General features: G+C 39.6%; 1 protein-coding gene across 1 annotated transcript in view; it reads right to left on the bottom strand.

Moving 5' to 3' along the window:
* Positions 1–23,404, bottom strand: part of SOX6 (SRY-box transcription factor 6) — a 676,476-nt gene that overhangs the window by 317,838 nt on the left and 335,234 nt on the right. Inside the window, exon 4 of the mRNA XM_044680896.1 lies at positions 21,830–22,037. Coding sequence (XP_044536831.1) covers positions 21,830–22,037 — 208 coding nt within the window. The remainder of the gene's footprint in view (positions 1–21,829; positions 22,038–23,404) is intronic.

The following is a 23,404-nucleotide window of genomic DNA, read 5'->3' as shown; positions in this document are numbered from 1 at the left end:
AGATTGCACTAATGTAAATATAATTTTTAAATCGTTTAAACCACTTAATCTCATCTCAATCACATCAAATACGTTAGAGCAAACATATTTCCACCTTTCAGTCAGAGTTCAAACAGGCACCGGAAAAGGGGGGGGGGGGGTTGGAAACACAACCTTCAATAGATCCAACAGGACGGAGATGCTTTGGAAACTTAACACTTTTACATTTTTAGAATTATAGGTCAGAACTGGCAAAATGCTTACTTTTTCATGAACCATATTTTTTCTTCATTGCATATTTCAAACTGCAGAAGAAAAGCTGTGTCTTCCTAACCTGTAGCCATGTTGCAATTGGCCAGCTTAACTTTTCTGTAATTGTAGATGAGGGATGGACACCGGAATTTTACTGCTTGGAACTAGTTACAGTGATAAACAGTAACCACGTGGAGTGGACATTACTGATGGATGAGAAAAGACTGTGATATTTATAGAAACTTGGGAGCAACGAGCTTGGTCCAATTGTTTCCTTGTTAGAGGGCCATCATAAACATTTCTTCCCCCCTCAAATGAAGGTCCATCAGCACTGAGAGAGAATGGTTGCATACAACTCTTGTTTTTTTCTTTCTCTCAGGGCCTGAGTTGACTTGAATTCAATAAATGTACTCACTTTATTGGAAGCAACAAATTGCCTCCCCATATTTAAGCAGGTAGGATTCTCCCTGCATTTTTTTTTGAGAGAGGCAAAAAGGAGACAAGAAGACAGAAAGGGTGGCAGGCCTTGTCTGCTTCAGGCAGGGATGCAACTCCTCGGATCCAAGAGCAGAGCTCCGCAGATACATGGAAAACCTAAGTGGGAATCCAGCCACCAGCTCCCACTCATCAAACTGGCCACTCTATTAGGAAGCCACATTCTATTTGTCAAGATCAGAGAAACTTTAAAGAGCCTAAACACAACATTGTCCAGCCAGTGACCACTTGGACGCAAACATGAGTATTCCTCAAGAGCAGGGATTCTTAACTTGGGATTCATTAATTCACATATATGTATAAATATGTTTATACATGTATAAGTATTTATTAGTAACAGTAGTTCAATATAATCTATTTCCTTTGTAATTCTACATATTTTAATTTTATGCATTTGAAACATAAATAGTCCTTAGACTTTTCCAAACTGCCAAAGAAGCCTATGACACCCACAAAAAAAAATATTAACAACTCCCCCCCCCCCCGCTCAAAAGAGTGGCAAACAACTTATATTATGGAACTGTTCGATGAAATGCTCAAGGGATCCACCAAATTTCTTCATGCTTTTTTCTCTCTTGATGCTGTTACTTATTGGCATATGTCCATGGTTTCTTTGGGGGGAAGGAGGAAATTCTCCCCTCTCAAACTCAAGGATAACATGAGGCATTTAAGAATTATTTTTAAACCAGGTAGATGCTTTAAATCCAATTTATTCTTGGTTCTCATTGTAAAATTATTTGCTAATCGTTGTGGCCAACTGAAAAGTCTCCTCTCCCTGGGTAAAGTGGTCTTGGTCCTCTCAAACAGCACTTTGGATAATTCCTCAGATTAGGAAATGGGAGAAAAGTGTTGCATTGTCTTAGTTTTTGCTATTTGGTCTTAGGGGAAAATGCAAAAAAAAAAAAAAAAAAAGACAAAGACAATCTCCAGTTTGTTAATTTGCCAAGTCATCTAAAAACTAGAAGATAGTGATTATTTTAAATGACTATCCTTTATCTGGGAGTTTTTATTGAAAATTTCTGTTTAGTCTATAAAATATCCCCCATAGCTGGAATTAAGATTTTTTTTAAATGATGTTGCATTAACAAAGCTCATAGGTCTATACCATCCTAAGTCAAATAAGTAATACCCAGGAGAGCAAGCCATTTCTAGAAAAGAGAACTGCTAGGGAGGCCAGCATATAATGCAAAGAAATGTTTAAAAGAGGTTGTCGATTTTTATGCTGTTATAATGGCCACTAACATTTCTTTAAAATGCCAATATTGTATGACTGGTGCTTTAAAGGCATCCATATTCAGCATTTTCTGATCTTCTTGTGCTCTGACAAAAATGTTTTTATTTGTCATTACAGAAAATGGAAAGAAACCTACATCGCTTATTAATATATCCTGAATTGTTTAAGAGGATTTTAAGATATGAGTTAAAAGAATTTCATAATCTTAATTTCAATTTCTCCTTTTCATTTAATAGTAGACATTCATTAGGACCCACACACTGTAATAAATTATAATAATTTCAAACAAGAATTAAATTACTAGGTACCTAGTGAAAGAGCCATTTTTTCTTAGGTACCCTGTAATCTAACTGTCAGATTTAAAATCTATTCCCAATCAACTCTTCACAACATTCACATTTATTCATCTATGTTAAATTAATAAAAGGTGTGAATAATACTGACAAAATTGATCATTATTGTTCATGTAGATTTAGAAAATTATAAGGTAATCTAAAATGTAAAAGGAATTGAGAGAAACTATTAAGGTTCTTATAAATAAATTCATCCTATGCTATTTTTTCAAATCAAGACAAACTTCTGCGAGACTTATTTAAATTGACTATGCAAGCTAGTTGATAAATGGTACATTTTTAGAGCATAACCCATTTTCATTATTTTTGACACACATCTGAAAAGTGTACAAAGACGACGCTTCAGTATCAATGGTAGAAAGTTCTGCTCCGATAATGCTGGTCAATAGCACCTACTGTCCAATCCCATTCAGTTTAGAGTGAATGTGATGTGATGTGATGGAGAGAAATGGAAGCTAGACCCATCCACAATGGGATAAGAGAGAACCCGCGCGTGCACCAGCTCTGATGGGATTGACAACAACCCCCTTCTTTTTTTTTCCCCTCTGGGTACAGTAGGATAGGCATAATCATCATCTGGACTATCAAAAGTAACTACTAATTATGTTTACTTATATCCTTATACAGAACAGACTTTCTATAACCGTCGATCTTGTCATTTGCACATTTGCCATAATTCCTACCATCTAACCTTGCTGACCCTCCTCCCCCTTAACTGGGATCCCTGCAGATAAAGTAAAGCATGCCAACATCTGTTCCCATTCACACCGATTTTAATTTACAAAAAGAGCTTGGCTATTTTCAGAGCAGACTCCAGAGCACAATGACAGATTTAGGGCCTGTAATGGGGTTGCATTTCTCCTGTGTCAGCATTTCCGACTCCCGATGACTAGATTCTGAGGGGTCACAACAAAGGAATCATTGAAATTAAAGCTTCATTATGGCGATTTCTCCCATCCCTACCTAGCTGTAACTTAAACAGAGAGCCCTTCATCTTCTTCAATGAGGCACTGGTGGTGACGGTGATGGTGATGGTGATGGTGGCGACATTGAACAATGGTTCCAATTTTCAAGTCCCAGAGCAGTGATAAAGACACCATCTCTCTGATGCTAGGAAATTCCAAGGGGGGCCAATTCCAATACCTCCTTTCCAATCTGCCTTAACCTCTTTTTTTTTTTTTTGAGACCAAGGGTTTTTAAGCATTTTTGTACAACATGAATCCCTTTGGCAATCTGGTGATGCCACTATTCACTTTCTCAGAATAACATTTTTAAATACATTAAATAAAATAAAATAATATAATAAATAAATAAAATAGGACTACAAAGGAAAGCAGAAACATTGAAATAGAATTAAAAACAAAAACAAATTCATGGATTCCAGGTGAATCAGTTTTCCTGTTGAGTTCTATGCAGATAGACGCTGTTTATGATTATTGTGTATTTTGAGGGGTTTTTTTTGTTTGTTTTTTTTTATTAGTTCATCATCAGTCTTACTCTTTTGTGGAATGTTGTGCCAGTCAGTGTACTTTCACACATATTACCACAATTGACATTCACTCTCGGACTCCCAAACAAGTCTTTGCCACAGGAGACTTCTTCATCCATGGGTTCCTTTTAGCACTCTTCCTCTCCCACCCTCAGCCCCTGCCCATGGATGTAAAGAAAGTTTCCCATCCCTGGCCCCCATGCCTGCCATTTCCTTGGCGAATGTCAAGTTTTTAAGATACACAATATGAAGAGCAACTCGGGGAAACAATGCCCAAGTTGTGTTGTAATCAAATAACAGCCACGACGAGAGCAGCTGAGCCGAAAGAAGATGGGCAACGGCGGCATGCCATGCAGCAATCAGCACTGTTGACTAATCAGAATTTGAGACACTAGAAGGTAATAAGGGTATTATAAAGAATGGCTTATTGAAGGAGCAGCTGTTTATGTGTAGCTCACTGTTTAAATGAGTTCCACTAGATTGCCATGGTATGTTTTGGTGAAAATGTTTAACTCCTTTTAAAATGATCATTAGAATGGGCCCAGCAAGTACCAACTGACAAGTGTGGGGAGAGCAAAGCATCAAATCAGGTTGGAGAGTTTTATAAGCCAATATCTGGCTTTTTGGAGGCCCTCCGCAGAAGTCCTGAAAGTCAAGAGGAAAAGATTCATTACCAAAGTCTTCATTTTCCTTTCGTAAAGCTTGAATGCCAGGTCCGGGCCATAAGCACAGAGGTCTGCCATGGGCAGAGAGATGAGGTGGCTATAAGACAGAGGAGTACACAAGATAGAAAGAAAAGATTAAAAGGAAGGAAAAGTGCCCATAAGGGGAGGTTACAAATTGGAGCAGATCTATGGAATTATTCTGCAGGGGTGAAAAACTATGTATCTCCCCAGGCAGCACAAAGAACAAAATCTCAGACTTTGCAAATTAAGTTTGACTCAAAAGTAAAAAATATCCTGCTGTCCAAAACTTTAGGAAAATTCTTTTTCAAATGGATGGAGAAAAAAAAAAACCTCCTCCAGAACTTAAACATTAGATAGTGAGACTGTTTTAGAAATTCTTCGTCTTGTTTAAAACTATTTGCCAGAGTTCTGCAATTTGTGTGGGTGAGCTGTTGTTGGTGGTTTTTTTTTTTAACCTTCTTTTGCCCAGAAAACCAACATCTATTGTTGCTTCCCCTAAGCAGCTACAAATTAAAACGTAAAGGAAGCAGGGTGGTCATTCTATAAATCTATTGCAATACATTATGATAAATATTTAATTTCAACAGCAAGTGTTCGGTAATATTTAAAAGCAGCCAGCAAGCGGTGGAAACTCTGCTATCTTTTGTAACAGTTCACATGTCAAGCTGGCAAAATGCCCACAGTGTAAGGCAGGGGGAAAAAAATCTATTTAATGTCTGCCCCACAAGGCGACATGAGGTTTGATTGGCAGAAAGCAGAGAGTGGCTTTTGATCATGTGTCCTAACAAGCAGTTCCAGCTCCTGTCTTTTCGGCTGATGGGCTCCACATTACCTATTCAAACAGAAGTGACAGGCCACTGTACTACTCTCTGGCTGGAGTCTCACGCAGTGGGAGCTATGCTGGAGACAGAGCCACTGATTAAATATATCACTTTTTCAAGACAAGCAGGTTGTCTGAATCAAAGTTGGACAGAATAGACTCAACATTATTAAAAGAGGATATAAAACTGGGATTGAGTGATGTTCAGCCAGTTTGCACAGCCTCAGGGATTCCCAGGCTGACAAGGGGAATAAGGAACAGCAGAACTCGTAAAACAGGGTCAGAAATTACCTATGACACCTTGGCCATTTTCCCATCACTTCAGGGCCACTGGGTTTCAAATTTTGTAGTCTCTTTTTGACTGCCCCCCTCTTTTCTTCTCTTTTCTTTTTTTTAAATAATTTTAAATGATTTAGCTGGGGGGGGGGGGAGGCAGATGAGGAGGAGGAAGAGAAGGAGGAGGAGGAGGAGGACAGGGGAAACACATAAAAAAGCATGTTTGCCGCAAGTTACCAAATGTAGTCGTAATAGAAATAAAATACTAGAACCGAGCCCTTTGCCTTCAATTTTTTAAATGTAGTAATAGAACATCTAACCAGGACATCTATTTGAAGATATTCATCACATTATTTGGTATTATATAGCACCTTTAAAATCTAGGAATATTAAGCAGAGATATTGTATGGTTTAACTAATTATATTTCCAAAGAGTCTTCCAATCATTTTAGTGCTCTATAAATGCTAATTATTATAAAGGTCTGAATAAAATAGCTTTTTCCCCCCCATCCCTAAAACAGCATCTAACACATAGTGGGTGCTTGCTTAATAAATGTTGGTTGAATTGTTAGCTACTAAGTATCACGCTACTCAAAGCTATGATATATATGTGTGTTTCTACCTATATATCACTGAAAGCATTTTTCTAAATTATACTCATAAACACAGGCCTTTAAAATGTATGGGAAAGGTTGAATAGGAATTTTCCGTTTCCTAAATTGTATCTGATTCTTTCAATTACTGTACATGGCTTCCTATCATCTGTGATATATTATCAGCTATCAAAGTAATGCCATCGAATAACATTTCTAAAGGTGTTTTCGAATTACAAAAAATAAAAATAAATGCCCAAACAAGGAGAAAACGGAATAACCATCTAGCAAGAAATGAAGCTATAATGAGGCAAAATATCAAGTCATAATCTTGAACCAATCAGTGAAACTCAAAGAAAGACACAATAAAGAAAATGCTACATTGGGTGTTGTCTTGAACGTGGGGCTTTAATTTCTCCCCAAGTAAGGGGATGACATCTATGGACATTTTTATTTTTCATGGGGGGGGGGGGGAAGGGAGGACCTGTTCTGGCAGTGCCCTGAAACACCTTGCCTCCCTCTGTTAGTTTTTACTTCATTGTAAATATTTAATCTCAACCTGCTTGTTGGGTATTTAAGATCCGATGAAGAGATTAAATACTCCTACCAGGATCAAGACAGGTTGAAGAGAAACATGCAAGAAATTAGGGCTATCCATGGAAAAGGGCATTCGCGAAACACTGAGGAAGGCTGGATGAGGATAAGGACTCCCATTCATCAGTTACAAAGAAATGGTTTGTGCTCATTAACTTGGAGAAAATACCATTTGATTTTTACAGGCTGCTCCTGAGTTTCATTTCTTCTTGTCGCAAAGTTTCCTTATTTAATGCTTGATAGTAGGCACCAGTTAAGGAATGTGTCATATCTCAGAATGATCTTATTATAAATAGAATGTGAATTGCATTTCTGTACTCTACGGCAGCCCATTGTCCCCAACTGATAAATAAATCCAGATTAATCAAATATGCATTTGACTGTAGGAAAAAATAACATTGCGTGCCATCTGGTTTCTGTCCTACACAACTCCTCAGGTCTTCTGAGGATGATGACGATGATGATGATGATGACGCCGATGATGATGATGATGTTGGTGATGATAGGCTATGGTGACGATGACAGCTGTTATTAATAGTTATCAGACACTGTTATACCTGAGCAGCAAACCTAACCACTGTTCTATTTTAACAAACTGGTAGTTCTTTTAAAATTGTCAGCATTTCCTACTGAAGGTGAGGGTGTTTTGGCCCTAGAAGATGCAGATTGTGAGTCCCTGCCATACATTACCATCATCAATGCTGAGTACCATTGCAAACCCCCTGCCACAACGTAAACGTCGTATCTATTTCTCACCAGGTTGGGTAATGGGTTAACTGGTTTGTCCATGAAGCAGACCCTTAGGAAATATTTCGATGAAGAAGTAGGAAAGAGGCGGGGATCTAATGATATCTTTCATATTCTGGCGAAATCTAGTTTATTTGAAATTTTGATTAAGAGTTCTGGTTGACAGAATTGGATGAAAAAGGGAAAATAACCTCTTGAGTTATTGGCAATGCTTCCCCAAACCAGAGCACGGCGGTAGGGGGGATGCATCACTTTCTCTCAGAGAAGTGAATTCTATTTACAATGTTTTCCCTTTGGGGAGCAAGGGTTGGGAGGGGGGAGCCGCTAATGTGGCCGGTGGACTACTATGGGTAATGACAGATGAAATCGGCAGACGTATTATACCAGAGCACAGAATGCCGGCGAGCTCTGACTAAATGGCACTGAACATTCCCCTTCCCCATCAAAATGACTGGGCGTTACCCAGGCTTTCCCGGCCCTGATCTTGACTGTGCTGTGCCAGGAGGGAGCCAAAGGAGGAAGAAAAATCCGCCTGATATTTTGCGCCCTCACAGAATGAAGACTTTCTCTTCAAAAAAATGATGATTTCCCCAAATAATTAATTATTTTAGCCACTGTATTATTGCTTACAGTAATACACAGCAATAACATTTACATTGATTGAATTCTGTTTCCTTAATGTGAAATTTGTTTGGGGTTAATTAGCACGGCTGAGGAATAAGCTTAATAATTTTATGTTGTTTACACTGGAGGCAGTTTTCCATGAGCGCTGCTCAGGGAGGAAGTGACATCTTGGAGTTTCAGACAAAACAGCGAGGTAGGAGCAGCTGCTCACTCTGGGATAGCGGGCCTGCTCCGCCAGCCCGCCTCCCCATCCTTGTCTCAGGAGCATCCCTAATGACAATAATACAGAGTTGTCAAAATTATTACCATTTTTTTTTGAAGGCTGAGAAGTTTTCCAAAGCCAACGCCAAGGCTCGGGGCTTGGTGGGAAAAGCGAATCTATCCAAATTTAAAATGTCCCTAACATTAGCCATTTGCACTGTCTTTCTTTCAAGAAAGGCAGGTCTAATTAGTTGTCTCTCTAAAATGCGCACCTAGCATTTTTATTATGTATTATAACATTTTGCTCAGAGCTGACATTTTTATTCTGACAAGCACTGTCTGGAGAGCTCTCAATAAATAATACATTTACAATTTTCGGTAAATAAGCAGTGGACACAAATCGTTATCCTTACTTACAGCTGCCCTTCTCTAATAGTGCTTTTACAAAGAAGGTGACTATTCAGTCTAATGCAATCCTCTCAGTGCTGGAAAGACATTTTCATTCATTACCACGGTCACAAGCACTTAAAGCACTTTAAGCCCTGTTGCAAAACAGCAGGACTGGCAGAGCTGGGAGGGCTAAGGAAAAGGAAAGTTCATCACCAAAGAAACCTGAGGCCGATCACCTCAACAACTAGGAAATTCACTTGTGCCCAGGCCATCCCCACAGGAGGGAGGCTGCCCGGCTAACACAAAACAGACTGCTAGCTTCGGGACTTTTCCCCATCAGTGCTTATCATCAGAAGGAGGGAGCCAGCTCACATCTGGCCTTGAAAGGTTCAGCATCTTTAATCCCTACCTTTACCCCAACCCTTTGCTCTCCATCTTCGCGGTTGACTCATGGGAACCAGGGAAGAATATTTATTAAGGATCCTCATATGCATGTGGGGACAGGTGAGCTAGAACTGTTTAGATCAGATGCTAAAATAAGGCTTGAGGTCAACTAAACACAACCAAACCCAGAAAACAAACAATTTTATGCCATCCCAGCCATTGGCTGACACACTGAACTAGTTCTCAGCCTGATTCTCCTTCACCCCATCGGGAATTGCTATTTACATCCCACCCTAGAGCGACCTAACTGAGGATGAGGGCCAGGAGAAGAGTATTGAAGTATTTATTTTTAATGGGGGAAAAAAAGAAGTAAAGTGAAAATGAAACTACATCTATATCACTGACTTTTTTTAAATGGCCCATACTATAATCAATACAGGATTCTAAACCATATTATTTATCTAAGTTAATGCTATGCTGACAAGGCCCCCACCCATTTAATAGTGTCAGCATTAGCTCACAGGTTTTGGCAAAATATATTTTGCAACATTTAGAAACCACCAAAAAACTTTTCATCTCACTTAATGATTCCACTGTGTCACTGCTCTGATGATATCCCTGATCCCTGACCATCACGTCCCTCCCTGTCTGCTTCTCCCCTGTTTGTGTTAGCTTCCCTTATTAGAATTCAACCTCCCTGAAGTCAGGGAACTACATGTTTTTTTGTATACCCCGCTCTTAGCCTTAATAAACGCTTTCCTATTTTACAAAAAACCTGAAGGTTTTCAAAGTGCTTTACAGATCATTTAATCATCCAAACAATCCTGTGAAGGAGATGCTATTACAACTATCTCACAGATGTCAAAAATGAAGGTTAGAGACTCATCCAAGGACACTCAGCTATTAAGTGGAAGGGGCTGCATTTGAACCCACATCTTCCTGATTTTGAGTCCATACTCTAACCATAGAGGAAATTATGAATTACCTGGATAAATATGGGCAGCACATAAGTGAAATTTACCTTCACACACACCAGGAGAAAATCAATAAGCTTAGGCATGCCATCTTCCCTGGCTGTGTAGATTTTCCTAACCTTAAATATGAAACTTTTTAAAAAGCTATGGATTGGGGCAATGAGGTGGCTTGGTGGATAAAGAGTCAGGCACAGAGACAGGATCTTGGTCCTAATTTCAAATCTGGCTTCAGACACTTCATAGCTATATGACGCTGGGCAAGTCACTTAACCCCCATTGCTTAGCCCTTATCACCCCACGTTCAAGACAACACCCAATGTAGCATTTTCTTTATTGTGTCTTTCTTTGAGTTTCACTGATTGGTTCAAGATTATGACTTGATATTTTGCCTCATTATAGCTTCATTTCTTGCTAGATAGTTATTCCATTTTCTCCTTGTTTGGGCATTTATGTGGGGAGCCAGTATTGACACAGTAAGGTAAGGGACTAAAAAATAAAAATTAATAAAAAAGCTATGGGTAATGGGAATTTGTCTATGGCTATACCACTCTGATCAAGTCTGATCTTGTCTGATCTTGGAAGCTAAGCTGGGTCAAGCCTGGTTAGTACTTAGATGAAAAACCACCTGGGAATACCAGGTGCTGTAGGCTTTACAAAAACAAAAAAAGAGACCTGGAGGCAGGAAGACCCAAGTTCAAATCTATCCACAGTCACTTCCTAGCTGTGTAACCCTGGTCAAATTACTTCTGTTTGCCTTGATTCGCTGAAGAAGGAAATGGAAAACCACACAAATATCTTTGCCAAGAAAACCCTAGAGATAGTATTGGCATGTCAGGGTCCATAAGGTCACAAAGAGTCAAACAACTGAACAACAACAACAATGACAATTCAGGTTCAAAGTCTGTCCCAGAAAAGGGCATTCGTTATAATGGAACCTGACAGAAAAATCTGTGACTCGTTTATAATGAATCCTTGGACCAGGTCACGTAATAATCAATGACAGTTATGAAGGCTTTTGAAGTTGGAGAAGCTATTTATTCTTTTAAGGCTCAAAACAATCTCATGAGGTAGGTACTGCCAAAATTATCATTCCTGTTTTACAGATGAGAAAACTGAGGCTTAGAGAAATTAAAGAATTTGCCCACGTTCACATAGCTAGCAAGGGTAAGGGGGTACATTTGAAGCTAGGTCTTCTTGACTCCAAGCCCAGAATTCTGGCTACTACTACATCATGCTGAGCCTCTACTATCAAAGTGAATTAAATCCATAATAATCATTGTGGGAAAAACAGGATCTAAGGTGAAGAGGTTCTCCCTTAAGCTTCGGAGGAGAAGTCTTACCATCCTTTATCTCCTTGATGCCTTTCCTAGCAAGTCCCCTTTGGGTCCCTGTGATGCCCACAACATTTTGGCATTCATGTATTACTCTTCTCAATTACAATAGGTTATCTGATTATCATGTTCTTTCCTTTTGTGTATATTCTGATCTATTTTAAGGCATAATATGTCCTATCTACATCTGAATTATAAACTCCCTTAGCACAGGTATTGGGCCTCCATCAGCAACTAGCCCTTGAGTGCCTACTATGTGCTCCTTCTATAGGTAGAAGTTGCATGAGGAAATTGAAAAACTGTGGTTCTACCTTCCCAGAACGAGAGGGCAACAAGATCTTGTGGGCAAAACACCAACCAACTGGGCTGTCAGCTCTGCCCTTTGTGAAACAGTGAGATAGCATTGTAATATGTAGAGGCAAAAAGGAAGTCCCTGTCCTGCAGGCATTTACATTCTAATGAGGGAAGATGACACAGAAAAGGAAGCTTAAAAGGAAGGGGAAAGAATCAGACCCAGGGCATTGGGGGTGAAAGTAAGACTAGCATTTCCCTGAAAGCACCAACAAGAAGAGTGGCCGATGCCCCCATGTAGCAAAGAGACAGTGATAGAGAGTGGAAGGACCACAGGACTGGGGGATTAGGAGACTCGTGTTGGAGCCCTTCCTTTGCTTTTTACTTGCTGTGTGGCTTTAGACAAATCACATAACCTCTCTGAATCTCAATTTTTCATTTTCCTATTTATCACGGGGTTATAGGGAAAAAAGACTTCATAAACCTGAAAGTACTATAGATCTGTGAGTTGTTATTCTGTAAATATGAGCTATCATACATTCAAAAAGGCTGGGATAGTGAATGACAAAAACACAGCAAACTTCACTGCTGCCTGTGGTTTCAGGGTGATCCTTTGTATGACTATTTTTCACAATAACAGGGTAGCAGCTTTGCGGTGAGGTGGGACAGGTCTGGATCCCTGATTTCATCTGGAACTTTAGGTATGGAAACTTCCTTTACTGAAACAGATCAGCGACTCTCCTACCCTGTAAGGAAGGGACCCCAGAGCAGCATTGGCAAAGACTTGGCACACATGCAAAGGTGGCACTTGGGGAGCTGCTCCATTCCCCCTCTTCCCCAGGACCCAAGGACATTTTTTGCATACCTTACCCCTCTGTCCAATTGCCCAAAGCAAGCACTTTCTCCCTCAACTCTCTCAGGTGATGGGGGCTCATAGACAGCTTGAATTTGCCGTCTGAGCACTTGAACTTGGAAAAGGTCTGTCAATGAGGTCCTAGAGAGTTGCCTGGAGCATACAGAGGTTAAGTGACTTGGTCCTGCTCACCACATCCAACCACAGAGATAAGTTAAAACAATATTAATCAAGGTTTCTCCAATGCCACATTTGGCCCTGCCATATTATTTCCCACTACATGGGTATTTAAGACCAAAGTGTAATTATTAGGACTTTGAACACTGATACTATAGCAGAGCTTTTTGTTCTAGGGGAAACGGTTGTTCTTCAACCCTCTGTTGCTTTCTGTGGAGTGGCAAGGCCGCCCCCTGTTTAAGGACTTATTTCTATACATCCTGGCAAATTCTTGTATGAGAAGATCATCATCCCCAAATGCAAGGGATGGGAGTTGAAAGATTCCAGGTCAGTGTGCTGCACTGACATTGTTAGCCACTATTGGAGATCTGCTACCTCATCCCTCCCACTAAAGGATGTCTGTACTTTAAAAGCACATGCCAGGACAGTCAATAGCTGCTGCTATTTTCAAAGCTAATGGCCAGGGCCTATTACTCTCAGCTTCAAGGTGCTCTCTCCTAGAATTTAGTGCCCGCTGCCTTTACCAGGATATGGCACCTGATGGCCTATTGGTATCATGCCTGTTTGCCTATTTCTCAAATGATGTGCTGCCCAGAATGGGCCAGTTTTAAATGGCTAGATCAATAAAAACAGCATTTGACAGTGTACTTTTTGAGGTATAAAAATCTGATGATGGCTTTCAGTGCTGAATCTTCCACAAAGATCCTGACATCAGAAAGAAGAGACTAAAGAAGAGAGAGAACAGCCCAGAGGAAGAAAGTGGACCATGGAGGTGATTCTAAGCACCTATATCCCCTTAATACCAAGCATAGCTAGACAGGGAAGACTTAAAACTTTCTATCTTAAATACAAATTCTCTAAACGGGAATCACAGAATGCTAGAGTTAGAAAGAACTTGGGAAACTGTAGAGTTCAACCTATTCATTTTACTGAGGCAGAAAATGAAGACACAGGGAATGCTTTGGCCAAGACCATCCCAACCTAGCTAGGAGCTACAAACATGACAAGAACCAATGTCTAATCCTTTCAGACACTAAAACGTAGTTTCCAGTAGAAGCAAACCTCTCTGTATTGGTGAGATTTAGTAAACTCCTTAAAAAGGTGCCCTGGTCTCTCGCCGAATCTCCAGCACTTAGCACAGGGGTTAGGACAGAGGAGAACAGAGGATCAAAGCTATAGAATGTGAAGAACCAAAGAATCTGAGGCCCAGAGTTCAAACTGGCTAACCATGTTCACCTAGGAAATAAGAGGCAGAAACAGGAATAAAACCAAAAGCAGGAATAAAGCACATCTTGGCTCCAAAGCCCACACTCTTTCCACCGACTCAAAAGATGCTTCATAAATAGCTGTTGAATTAAAGATTGTGGTGTAGATGGAGTGAAGGCTTCTGACTATCACTCAGCTGTTGAAATAGAAAACTTTGCATTTGAACATCCAGGATGGAGGGAACCTTAGATACCACTTAGTCTAAATTCTCCATTTCAGAGGAATAAACTGAAAACAGGGAAGAAGAAAAGACTTGCCCAAGGTCACAAGTGATTTGCCAGAACATTATTCATAGCCATTAAGATTGGGTAAAGTAAAACTATTTCATCTCACACACATTTATTTAGCACCTACTGTGTGTGTGTTATATAGCAAGCTGAACTTAGAAGAAGATACTTACAGAAGAAATTGTTGAAAGCTATTTAAGTAGCTAAGTGTTAGAGATCAAGAATCCCTTTAATTCAAAAACCATCCTTTGGGTTGGACCCCATAACACAGCAGTAGGAGGACATTAGAGATCAAAAGAAAAAAAAATTGTGTTCTCTAACGAACCTAGTAATCATGGTCCAGAGGAAGGAAGAATGAAAATCCAGGAGTACTCAGAGTTGGGATAAGGGTTGAAGACACTCTATTAAAAGACAACAAAAGGAAAAAGGAAAATTGCACTGAAGGGTCCATCAAAGGGCTTTTGTGAGGGCCTCCTGAAAGGCCTTGTGATAAAAAGGAAACTGGGCTGGAAATTTAGAGGAAGGTGGAAACCAAAAGATATAGTCAGCTACAGCTTTCACACATGCACGTGCGCACACACACACACAACACTACAAGACTAGAAACTTTTTATGAGCTGCTTTGCTTGGTGAAGATTAGAAAGTGGCAGGAAAGTTTGCATCTTCTTTCTGTTGCCTTCTCTCACCCACCTACCCCCCACCACACACACACACACACACACACACACACACACACACACACACTCCTTGTTTTTATCTAAAACGTGTATAAGGAAGAGGCAAACAGCACAAAAGAATCACCTCCTGCTTCTTCTTAGCATGGGGTCCAAATGGACTCTGAGGGTGGCTGATTCAGAGAATCAATAATCATGAATTCATAGATAAGGAGCTGGAAGGGACCCTGGAGGTCATCTCAACCAACTCATTTATTTTTAGTTTAGAAAATTAAGGCTCAGAATAGTTAGGTTGATATTCATGGTCACACAGGAAATAAGCAGGAGAGCTAGAAATCAAACTGGGCTTTGGGGAAAACACGAATCACATGGAATCCATTTGAAAACTGCCAACTAGCTCCATGTAGCTCTATCTGCCAAAAGCAGCCTCCTACATATGGAGAAAGGACCTCCAGAACAGTCGCTCCTTGTTTTGTAGGCAACTGAGATAAAGAATAGTAAAGAACTACCTATTTTAATTCTCAGAATCCCCCAAAAAGAAAAAAAATTTTGGAAATAAATGAATAAATAAGTAAATGAACATCTGAGATCAGATATTTCAAAGAAGTGGCCTTAGACATCAGTTAGGCCAATGCTTTCATTTCACAGATAAGAAAACAACTCCACAGAGGTTAAGTGACTTCCCAAGGTCACAGAGATAGTAAATTACAGAGAGAGGATTTGAACCCATCCTCTCAGACTCCAGGGTCAGTGCTCTTTCCATGGTACCATGACAACCCAAGGTGACTTTTCAATCCTGAACCTATATAAAAGGAGGCCGAGAATACCGGAAAGAAATACTACAGCCAGAAGAGCATTTCCAAGGTTATAAGTGGAATGGAGATGCAAAATATGTCAGCACAAGCCAACTCTGTTTCTCCAGAATGCTTGGAGATCTGACTTCTCTGTTGACCAAAAACCATTCACCAGAGGTCTAACTGGTTTATTAATTTGTAAAGAATTTGATAGCAACAGGACACTCTTTGCCCTAAAAATGAGGCTGAGTGTTGAATGACTGTGAAGACATGGCAAGCGAAGCTATTGGGCCATTCTGACAAACACCAATCATCAGTGGGCAAAACTACAGGGAAACCTGCTTCTTTGCACATTTTGGCGACTTGAATTTCATGTAAGAGTTTGCTGCAAACATAACAGAGAATCTGCCAATCAAGAGAGTTGGGAGAAAAAATTCCAGTGCCACTCGGAAAAAAAAATGATAATAATGAGACAAAGCAGCATCCTCCTTACTCTGAAGACCTGCATTATTTCATTCTGGGCTGAGAGGATAGGTGGTCTTGGGAAACTGGCTGTCCAAGAACTTGAAATGCCCAATATATGGGAGATAAGAATTCTAGACATTTTACAATGAATACTCAATGTATTTCTTATTTTCTTATGCAAAATTTCTAAACCCTTCCAATTTCTCCCATGACCTAAAGTGGCCTTCCATTCAAAATCATGAATGAGAAATAGAAAAGAGGGGATTGTAGGCAGAGAGCACAGGATGCTTCATCAATACAGTCAAAACAATGGAGAAAAACTATAGCCCTAAACCGTCCTCTTAAAAAAAAAATGCTTACTTCTGTTTCCTTTTCTCAATGCTAAAACTTTGCCAGGGGCAGTTTGGGTTTTTTTTTTCCTAATATAAATGTCCCTTCCGTGGGGTGAGCATGGTTCCTCGTTGTATGTTATCCTGAGGACTTAGCAGGAATCTCCTAAGGTCTGTCACTCGCAGGAGCATATTCCACATGTTCCGCAGCTAACACAGTCAAGTCCAGAGAAGCCGGAGCTGGATTCAGGTGGAGAATTTAAAATGTCGCTCTCCTGAGAAGGTCACTTTCCAACCATGGGGGGTCAGTGCTCAGGAACTAAGACCCAATTCTCTGCCCAATTTGCCCTGTCCTAAATGAGCCTCTGCCATGATTTTCCCTGTAAGAATTCCTTCCTGTGCGAGGCTTCATTTTTTCAATTACATAACACAGTTTCCCAGCATGTTGAAGGTTATCGGATGAGTAATGTGCACCAATCGCCATCCTTACTAAATATACTGCGGCGTGTGCGCATGTATAGCTGTACCCAAATTGCCTAAAGATGTGAGGCCTGATAACAATCCATCAGATATACACATCCACACATGCTCATTCCTGTGCTGAGAAACAGCTGCAGAAGGCGCTGGAAAGAATACCCCAGGAGGAATTCAAAGCCCAAGTGTTCTTGTCCCTTCTCAACGAGAAGGCTGAAATGAATCCAAACACTTTCATTATCACCGCAACTCAGAAGCCCGAGGCGGCACCGGACAAATGCTCTCGCGGCAGCCCTCAGGGCGCACGGCAGTGGACCTAGATCTCCCGCTGGCCCCCCTCTCTGGGAAGCTCCCCCCCCCTTTCAACCCCGGCCCCCAGCCCTCGCCGCGTCCGAGTGATGCTGGAAAGAGAGGCAGCCTGTTGAAAGGGACAGTCTCATCCCAGAAGCAAAGAAGGAGCGACAGTAAACTGGCCCTGCCGCTCACGAGGCGACGCCTCACGGATTTTGTGCCCTTTTGCCCCAACACTCCCCAATCCGACCCAAAGGAGAATTCCTCCTGACCAGGATGGGATTTTTTTTTTTTTTTTTTTTTTTTGGTGCTATAATACACAAGACATGATACTGGCTGGAAGCACTATTATTAAAGAGAGATTAAAACAGCTGTACATTATGCCTCAGCACTAGCTCTTCCCTTTACAAACAGACGGTCCTGGATTACAAGAAGCACTTGACCATTTAAATCACTACAACAACCAGATTTAACCAGCTGGGCCATATTCTCCTAGGCAATGCCTGTTGACCTCCTCAGTCGCAGCTGCTCAGATGAAATTCTCATTAGACAACTTATTTTCAGAAGCCAAAGGACCCTCTGATTAAATATATGTATTTAGACATAAAAAAAGTCTTTTTAAAAAGTACTCATTTTCTGACAACTGCTGCTTATGATAGGGCCCAGCTACACTGGGAACAAGGGCAGGCGATCCAAGGAGAAGGGAAATGCATCACTTAATCACAGCTGAAAGAGTTTGAGACTAGGAGAATTGTAACCTGGAGCTCTCAATCAGGGCCTTGCTGCCCACCCCAACCAACTTTACTAGACTAACAGCTGCTTTAAAAACTTAACATTTTGTTTTTCTCTTTCTTTCGTTTCACGGAAGAATTTAAATTGTCTGCATTAGGAACCTATTCAAGACAAGATCGGGCTTACCCCGAAACTCACTACTGGGCAACTCAAGGCTGCCAAGTGTACTTACTGCCTTCCAAGAAAAACACCTCCGGGAGGAACAAGCATGTCAGGTAGGTAGTACAAGTATTATTAATCCTAATTTAGTGACTTGCCCAGGGTCACACAGCTATTGAGTTTCTCAAGCAGGAATGGAGCCCAAGTTTCCAGACTCCAGATCTAGCACTCTAACCATTATACCACACTGTCTTGAAATTTATTAGTTCTATCTCACCCCCTCCGTGCTTTAGTATGGCTGATCGGTCCTAAATCTGAAGTGTACTTTTCCTACCATCCGCCTCTTAGCCAAGCCCAGCTCCATCTACACCTGAGTGCCCCTCTACACACACATATTATTGATGTCTTTCCTTCAAATAATTTTACATTCATTTTACATATAACTTTGTGTTTGAATGCCATACACACTTACTGTAGAAAATAAACATCTTAAAGGAACAGAATGGTTCTTTTTTGTAGTTCTTGCATCTAACACATAGAAAGTGTTTACTAGACATTTATTAAAGCAAAGTTAATTCATCTGCCTAATACCATAAAAGGATGCTGGTTTGGGGAGGGCATTTCTAGATGAAATGACTAACTAGTTAACCACTGAATGAACAGTGGGTTGATTTACCAAAACAATTTTATTCTGGAAGGCCAAACGATATAGAATAGGAAGGGATCTTAAAAGATAGGTCCAGCCCCTGTATTACACAAATGGGGAAACAGAGACCCAGATGGGGAAAGGGACTTGCCCAAGGTCACATAAAAAACAAAAAGCAGAACCAAGATTCAAAATCAGATCATCTAATTCTAAGTCCTACTCTATTCTCTATTGGGACAGAATGTTATCGTCAACTATATACCAAAGTCAAGAGTGTTTAAGGCAGTTCCAGTAAATCCTTTTTCCAATCTAGATCTCCACTTCTTCATCTAGAAAATAAACATTTGGAGCTCAGTGATCTCTAAGGAGCCCTCCAGCTCTAACACTCTTTTATTCACCTTTGCTTGACACATTAAATGATTTGTTAGTGCACACATAAGGAAAAATTCCACTTTCTAGACTATTTCCAAAAATGAGTAACTTTCAACAAATGTGAAACAAGAAAGAAAACCAAGAATTGGTTTTGTTGAAAAAAGGCAGACCTTTTAGTAAGGCTCACCTTTTTGAAGAAGTGGGATAGACATATCTTTTGATATCCTGTTAATTCTCTTCTTTCAGTAATTTAACAAATATTTATGTCAACTGTCTATTACACACAAAGTTTATAGGAGTATACAAAGACCTACAATGCTCAATTCCTGCTCTCAAGACACTTAAAGTCTTATGAAAGAGATAAGACAAACACAAAAATAGCCACAATACAAGATAGGATGTGATAAGTACCATAAGAGTGATTCTGAGTTCTCTAAAGGAGGGAACTATTGTGGATTTCTTTTCATTATGATACATTAAAATACCTTAATTTATAAAATCTGTGCTGTAAAAATACTGTTATAAAAATATGTTTAAAAAAAAAACTTTTTCTTCTCCAGTGGGAATATAGTAATAGGGGACTCCTATCCTCATCCAAGAATGATAGCTTCTCACTCATGCAATTGCCCTCTCATATCACTTAATGAATATTTTATTTAATGAAGAGGGAGGATGAAAAGTCACCATTTTTCACATCAGGGAAAATGCTATAAGTCTCTCCCTACTAGTAGGAAATTCTAATAAGAAAACTGTTGGTTTTAAGTTGCTAAAGTTCTGGAAAACTAAAACATTCTTTTGATGGGGAAGGAAGGAAAGAAAGAAAGAAGGAAGAAATGAATTAACCAGAGTTCATTGATCTGGGGAACCTCAGCTCCCATCAACTGAGCCAAGAACCAAGAAGAATGACAAGCAGCTTTAATACCCAAAATTTTAAGGCTTTTTATTTTAGATGCTCAGAGGCTTATCATTTTCTCATACTTTAGCTTCTCAGCCTCTCATATAGAATATCATTGATTTATTTTATACATAGTTCTAAAAACAGCCTGTAGTTACATAGAAATAGCAAATTAGAAGCAGAGGAGAGGTGCTAGTCAAGGTAAGCACACCGACAATTACAAGAAGCTAAAGATGGAGACATAAGAGGAAATGAAGAAACAGAAAAATGACAGAGTAGGATCAAGACCTGGAAAAAGTCTCATAGTCTAGAGCCATTTACTGTAAAAGTAAACAGCCCTACATGCTTCAGTCACCGCTGTAGGTCTCACTGCTCTGCAGGCCAATCAAAAGACAGATATTCATAAAAATGATCCTGAGTGTCCAAAAAAGAATTGGTTTTAGGTTCAATATTAACTACTTATTAAAGGAGATGAGTGTATGACACATTAAAATTCATTTCAAAGTTGGACACTGAAAGAAATAAGGATCTGCAAAATTCCCTTCCTTAGAACTTATTGTTGCACAATGATAGATAAATGAGGTCTTTCTGAACTGAACTTAAACGGCGAGCAATAAGCCCAAAGTCATTTATTATCCTGTACTTTTAAGCTTGAATTCTTTCAGTACTTGAAAGTATGCATTACAGAATTGAAATTGTATTCTATCATCTAATGTCATGCATAAAATATATCAAGTCCAATCAAACAAGCCTTTAAAAAAATATGTGTTTTGTGCAAGGCGTTGTGCTAGATGCTGAAAATAGAAAGACAAAATGAAGAGCAGTCACTGCCTTCAGGAAGATTATGTACTGCTGTATTTCACAGGATTTGAAGCTGAAAGAAACCTTAGAGATCAGATAGCTCAACTCCTCCCCTCATTTTACAAATAAAGTAACTGAAATCTAGAGATGTCTGTATGGCTTCCCCAAAGATCATCTAGGAAGAAGCTAATAAAATTTGGATGTGAACCCAAGTCTTCTACCTCCAAAGCCAGTCACTGTCCTATCTAATAATGCCGTACTGCCTCTCAAGTAGTATAATGATATGTTATATATAATTGTATATTATATATACCCATGTTTGTTATCTGCCAGCATCATTTTTTAAATGCTCCCACATGATTCTAAAATTCTATGATTCTGCAAAGGCTGATTATTCTCATTTGGTCCTCTGAAGTTCAAGGATTAATTAGGTTAGAATTGAATGGACCCTTCATGGATGGGGAGCTTTTTTGAAGATATGCCAAGACTAAGAAATTATCAAAGATGGTGGTAAATAAAATAAGAAATTCCTAGGATGAAAAACAAAAAAATTCATAGAAGTTTAATTTATTGTTTAAATCTTATTTTTCCAAAAAATAAAACTTACTGTTGAAAAAGAAAGAGATGTAAATAGAGGGAGTAAAAAAAGAAAATTTCAGCTGGAAAAATTTCCAAAGTAACTTTTTTAAAGGGTGAGGCTTCAAACTCTCACTTTGTTATCATAAGCACAACATAAAAAAGTAGAAAGTTTTTGAAAAACAGAGCTATCTGCTTAACACTCCTAATGGATCACAATCTTCCATCACCATGGTAACCTCTGAATAACTTTTTTTTTTTCCCAGCTATTGCCAATTATGCACTTCTCTGGCTCTTGAAATCCCACACATTTTTTTTAAGGCCCGGAATCTTCTTCAGAAGAAGAAAAAAAAGAGAAGCTGTCCCAGGCTTATTCCCTACATACCCTCCTGCTCAGTCCGGGTCATCTCTTCCAACTTCTTCTGTTTCAGGGTGTCCACTACATCTGCCAAGCTCCCTTTGCGGCGCTCTGGCGTTCCAAAAGTGACACTGGTCATTATCTCTCGGTCCCGACCCCCGTCGTCAGGCTTGTGTGGTGAGGTAGAGGTATTTCGGAAGGAATAGAGGGAACATAACTTAGTATTCTCTGATTCCTGCAAGAAAACAATAAACAAAAAACATTAGGATGTGAGGCTATCCCACTTGCTTTAGGATATGCACAGGATGAACACATGTAGCTGCTAACATTACAAATGCTGAGCAGACTAAGTAACATGTCAATTTTGCTTTTTTTCCCCTAAATAATGGATAAAGTTATAAAGAGGTAACTGTCAAAGAAATCTACCTGCAACTACGGATTCAACCTGGGTATATTTTCAAAATTCTAAATCAGGCTCAATGTTGCGTAAACCTAGTTTTGAAACAGGCATTGCAACTTCCTACTCGTTTTACACCCTTCTGTACAGAATGTTTCAAATTCGGTGAATAATGATTGGGGTTGGGAAGGTCATATTTTTTAAACTCTTCCTATTGGCTAAGGTCTTGCCATGATTTCAGAAATGTAGATCACAAAACATTTATCCCTTACATTTAGTACCAATAAATAAATTTAATAAGATTATGTCATATTTAGAGTTCATGAACATGTCTAGGAAGTGGAAGTGTGCAAGAGAGACTTTAAATTCTATTAGAATAATTTTCATGTCATGGATCTGCCCCAAGTAACAAAAACTGAACTCCCTCCCTTGCCCTCTTCTCCCCCAAAATTCCAAACTCCATTCATCCATACACTAGAACACAGGACCTATGACCTCTAAGGTTTCTTCATTTCTAAATCTATGATCCTAGATGTTCGCATCCTTAGCCAAAGGGCAAATTTATTATAGAAATATTGACACAGGAATTACTTCATAGGACAGAAGTACAAATGAGTTACTAAACAGGTAGGAGGGTGGGTCCATCAGCTGAGCACTGTGGGTACAAAGCTTACAATGAAGTTGACAAACACCTCATTCAGACAGGAAGGAAATTGTTTGTTTCTTGGTTTTTCCAAATCAGGCCTGGCAATTAGAAGCAATTACTATTTAGCAATAGTTATTCTCTTCTGATGGATTCTTGTCATTAGTGTCTCTGTGTGTGCTCTTTGACACCGTAAAGGCTACAAAGCCCTCAAGAATCAAAATCCTAGGATTTAGAGTAGGAAGGGACCTTGGAGAGTAGCCACTGGTTTACAATCCCTCCCCCCAATCTTATAAAGGCGGAAAATGAGGTTTAGAGGGGTTAATTGATGTGCCCAAGGTCCCATATATCTCTATATTGTGTAAAGTTCTCAGGAAACCTAATGCTACATAAAATGCTGTTTTATAATGATTAGCTCAGTTCCTAGCTCACTTGAACCCAGTAATGCTAAGGAAAGGTGAGCCATGGTATAAGAGTCACAGAAAAGAATGGGAAGATTCAAGGATAATAGAAGGAGGAACATAAGAGAAAGAGGAAATTACTTCCTCCTAAGCATAACTAC

This window comes from Gracilinanus agilis, chromosome 6 (genome assembly GCF_016433145.1).
Source record: "Gracilinanus agilis isolate LMUSP501 chromosome 6, AgileGrace, whole genome shotgun sequence".
Classification (NCBI taxonomy): domain Eukaryota; kingdom Metazoa; phylum Chordata; class Mammalia; order Didelphimorphia; family Didelphidae; genus Gracilinanus; species Gracilinanus agilis.
Note: the sequence above shows the minus strand (reverse complement) of the source record. Positions and strands in the feature narration are given on the sequence as shown.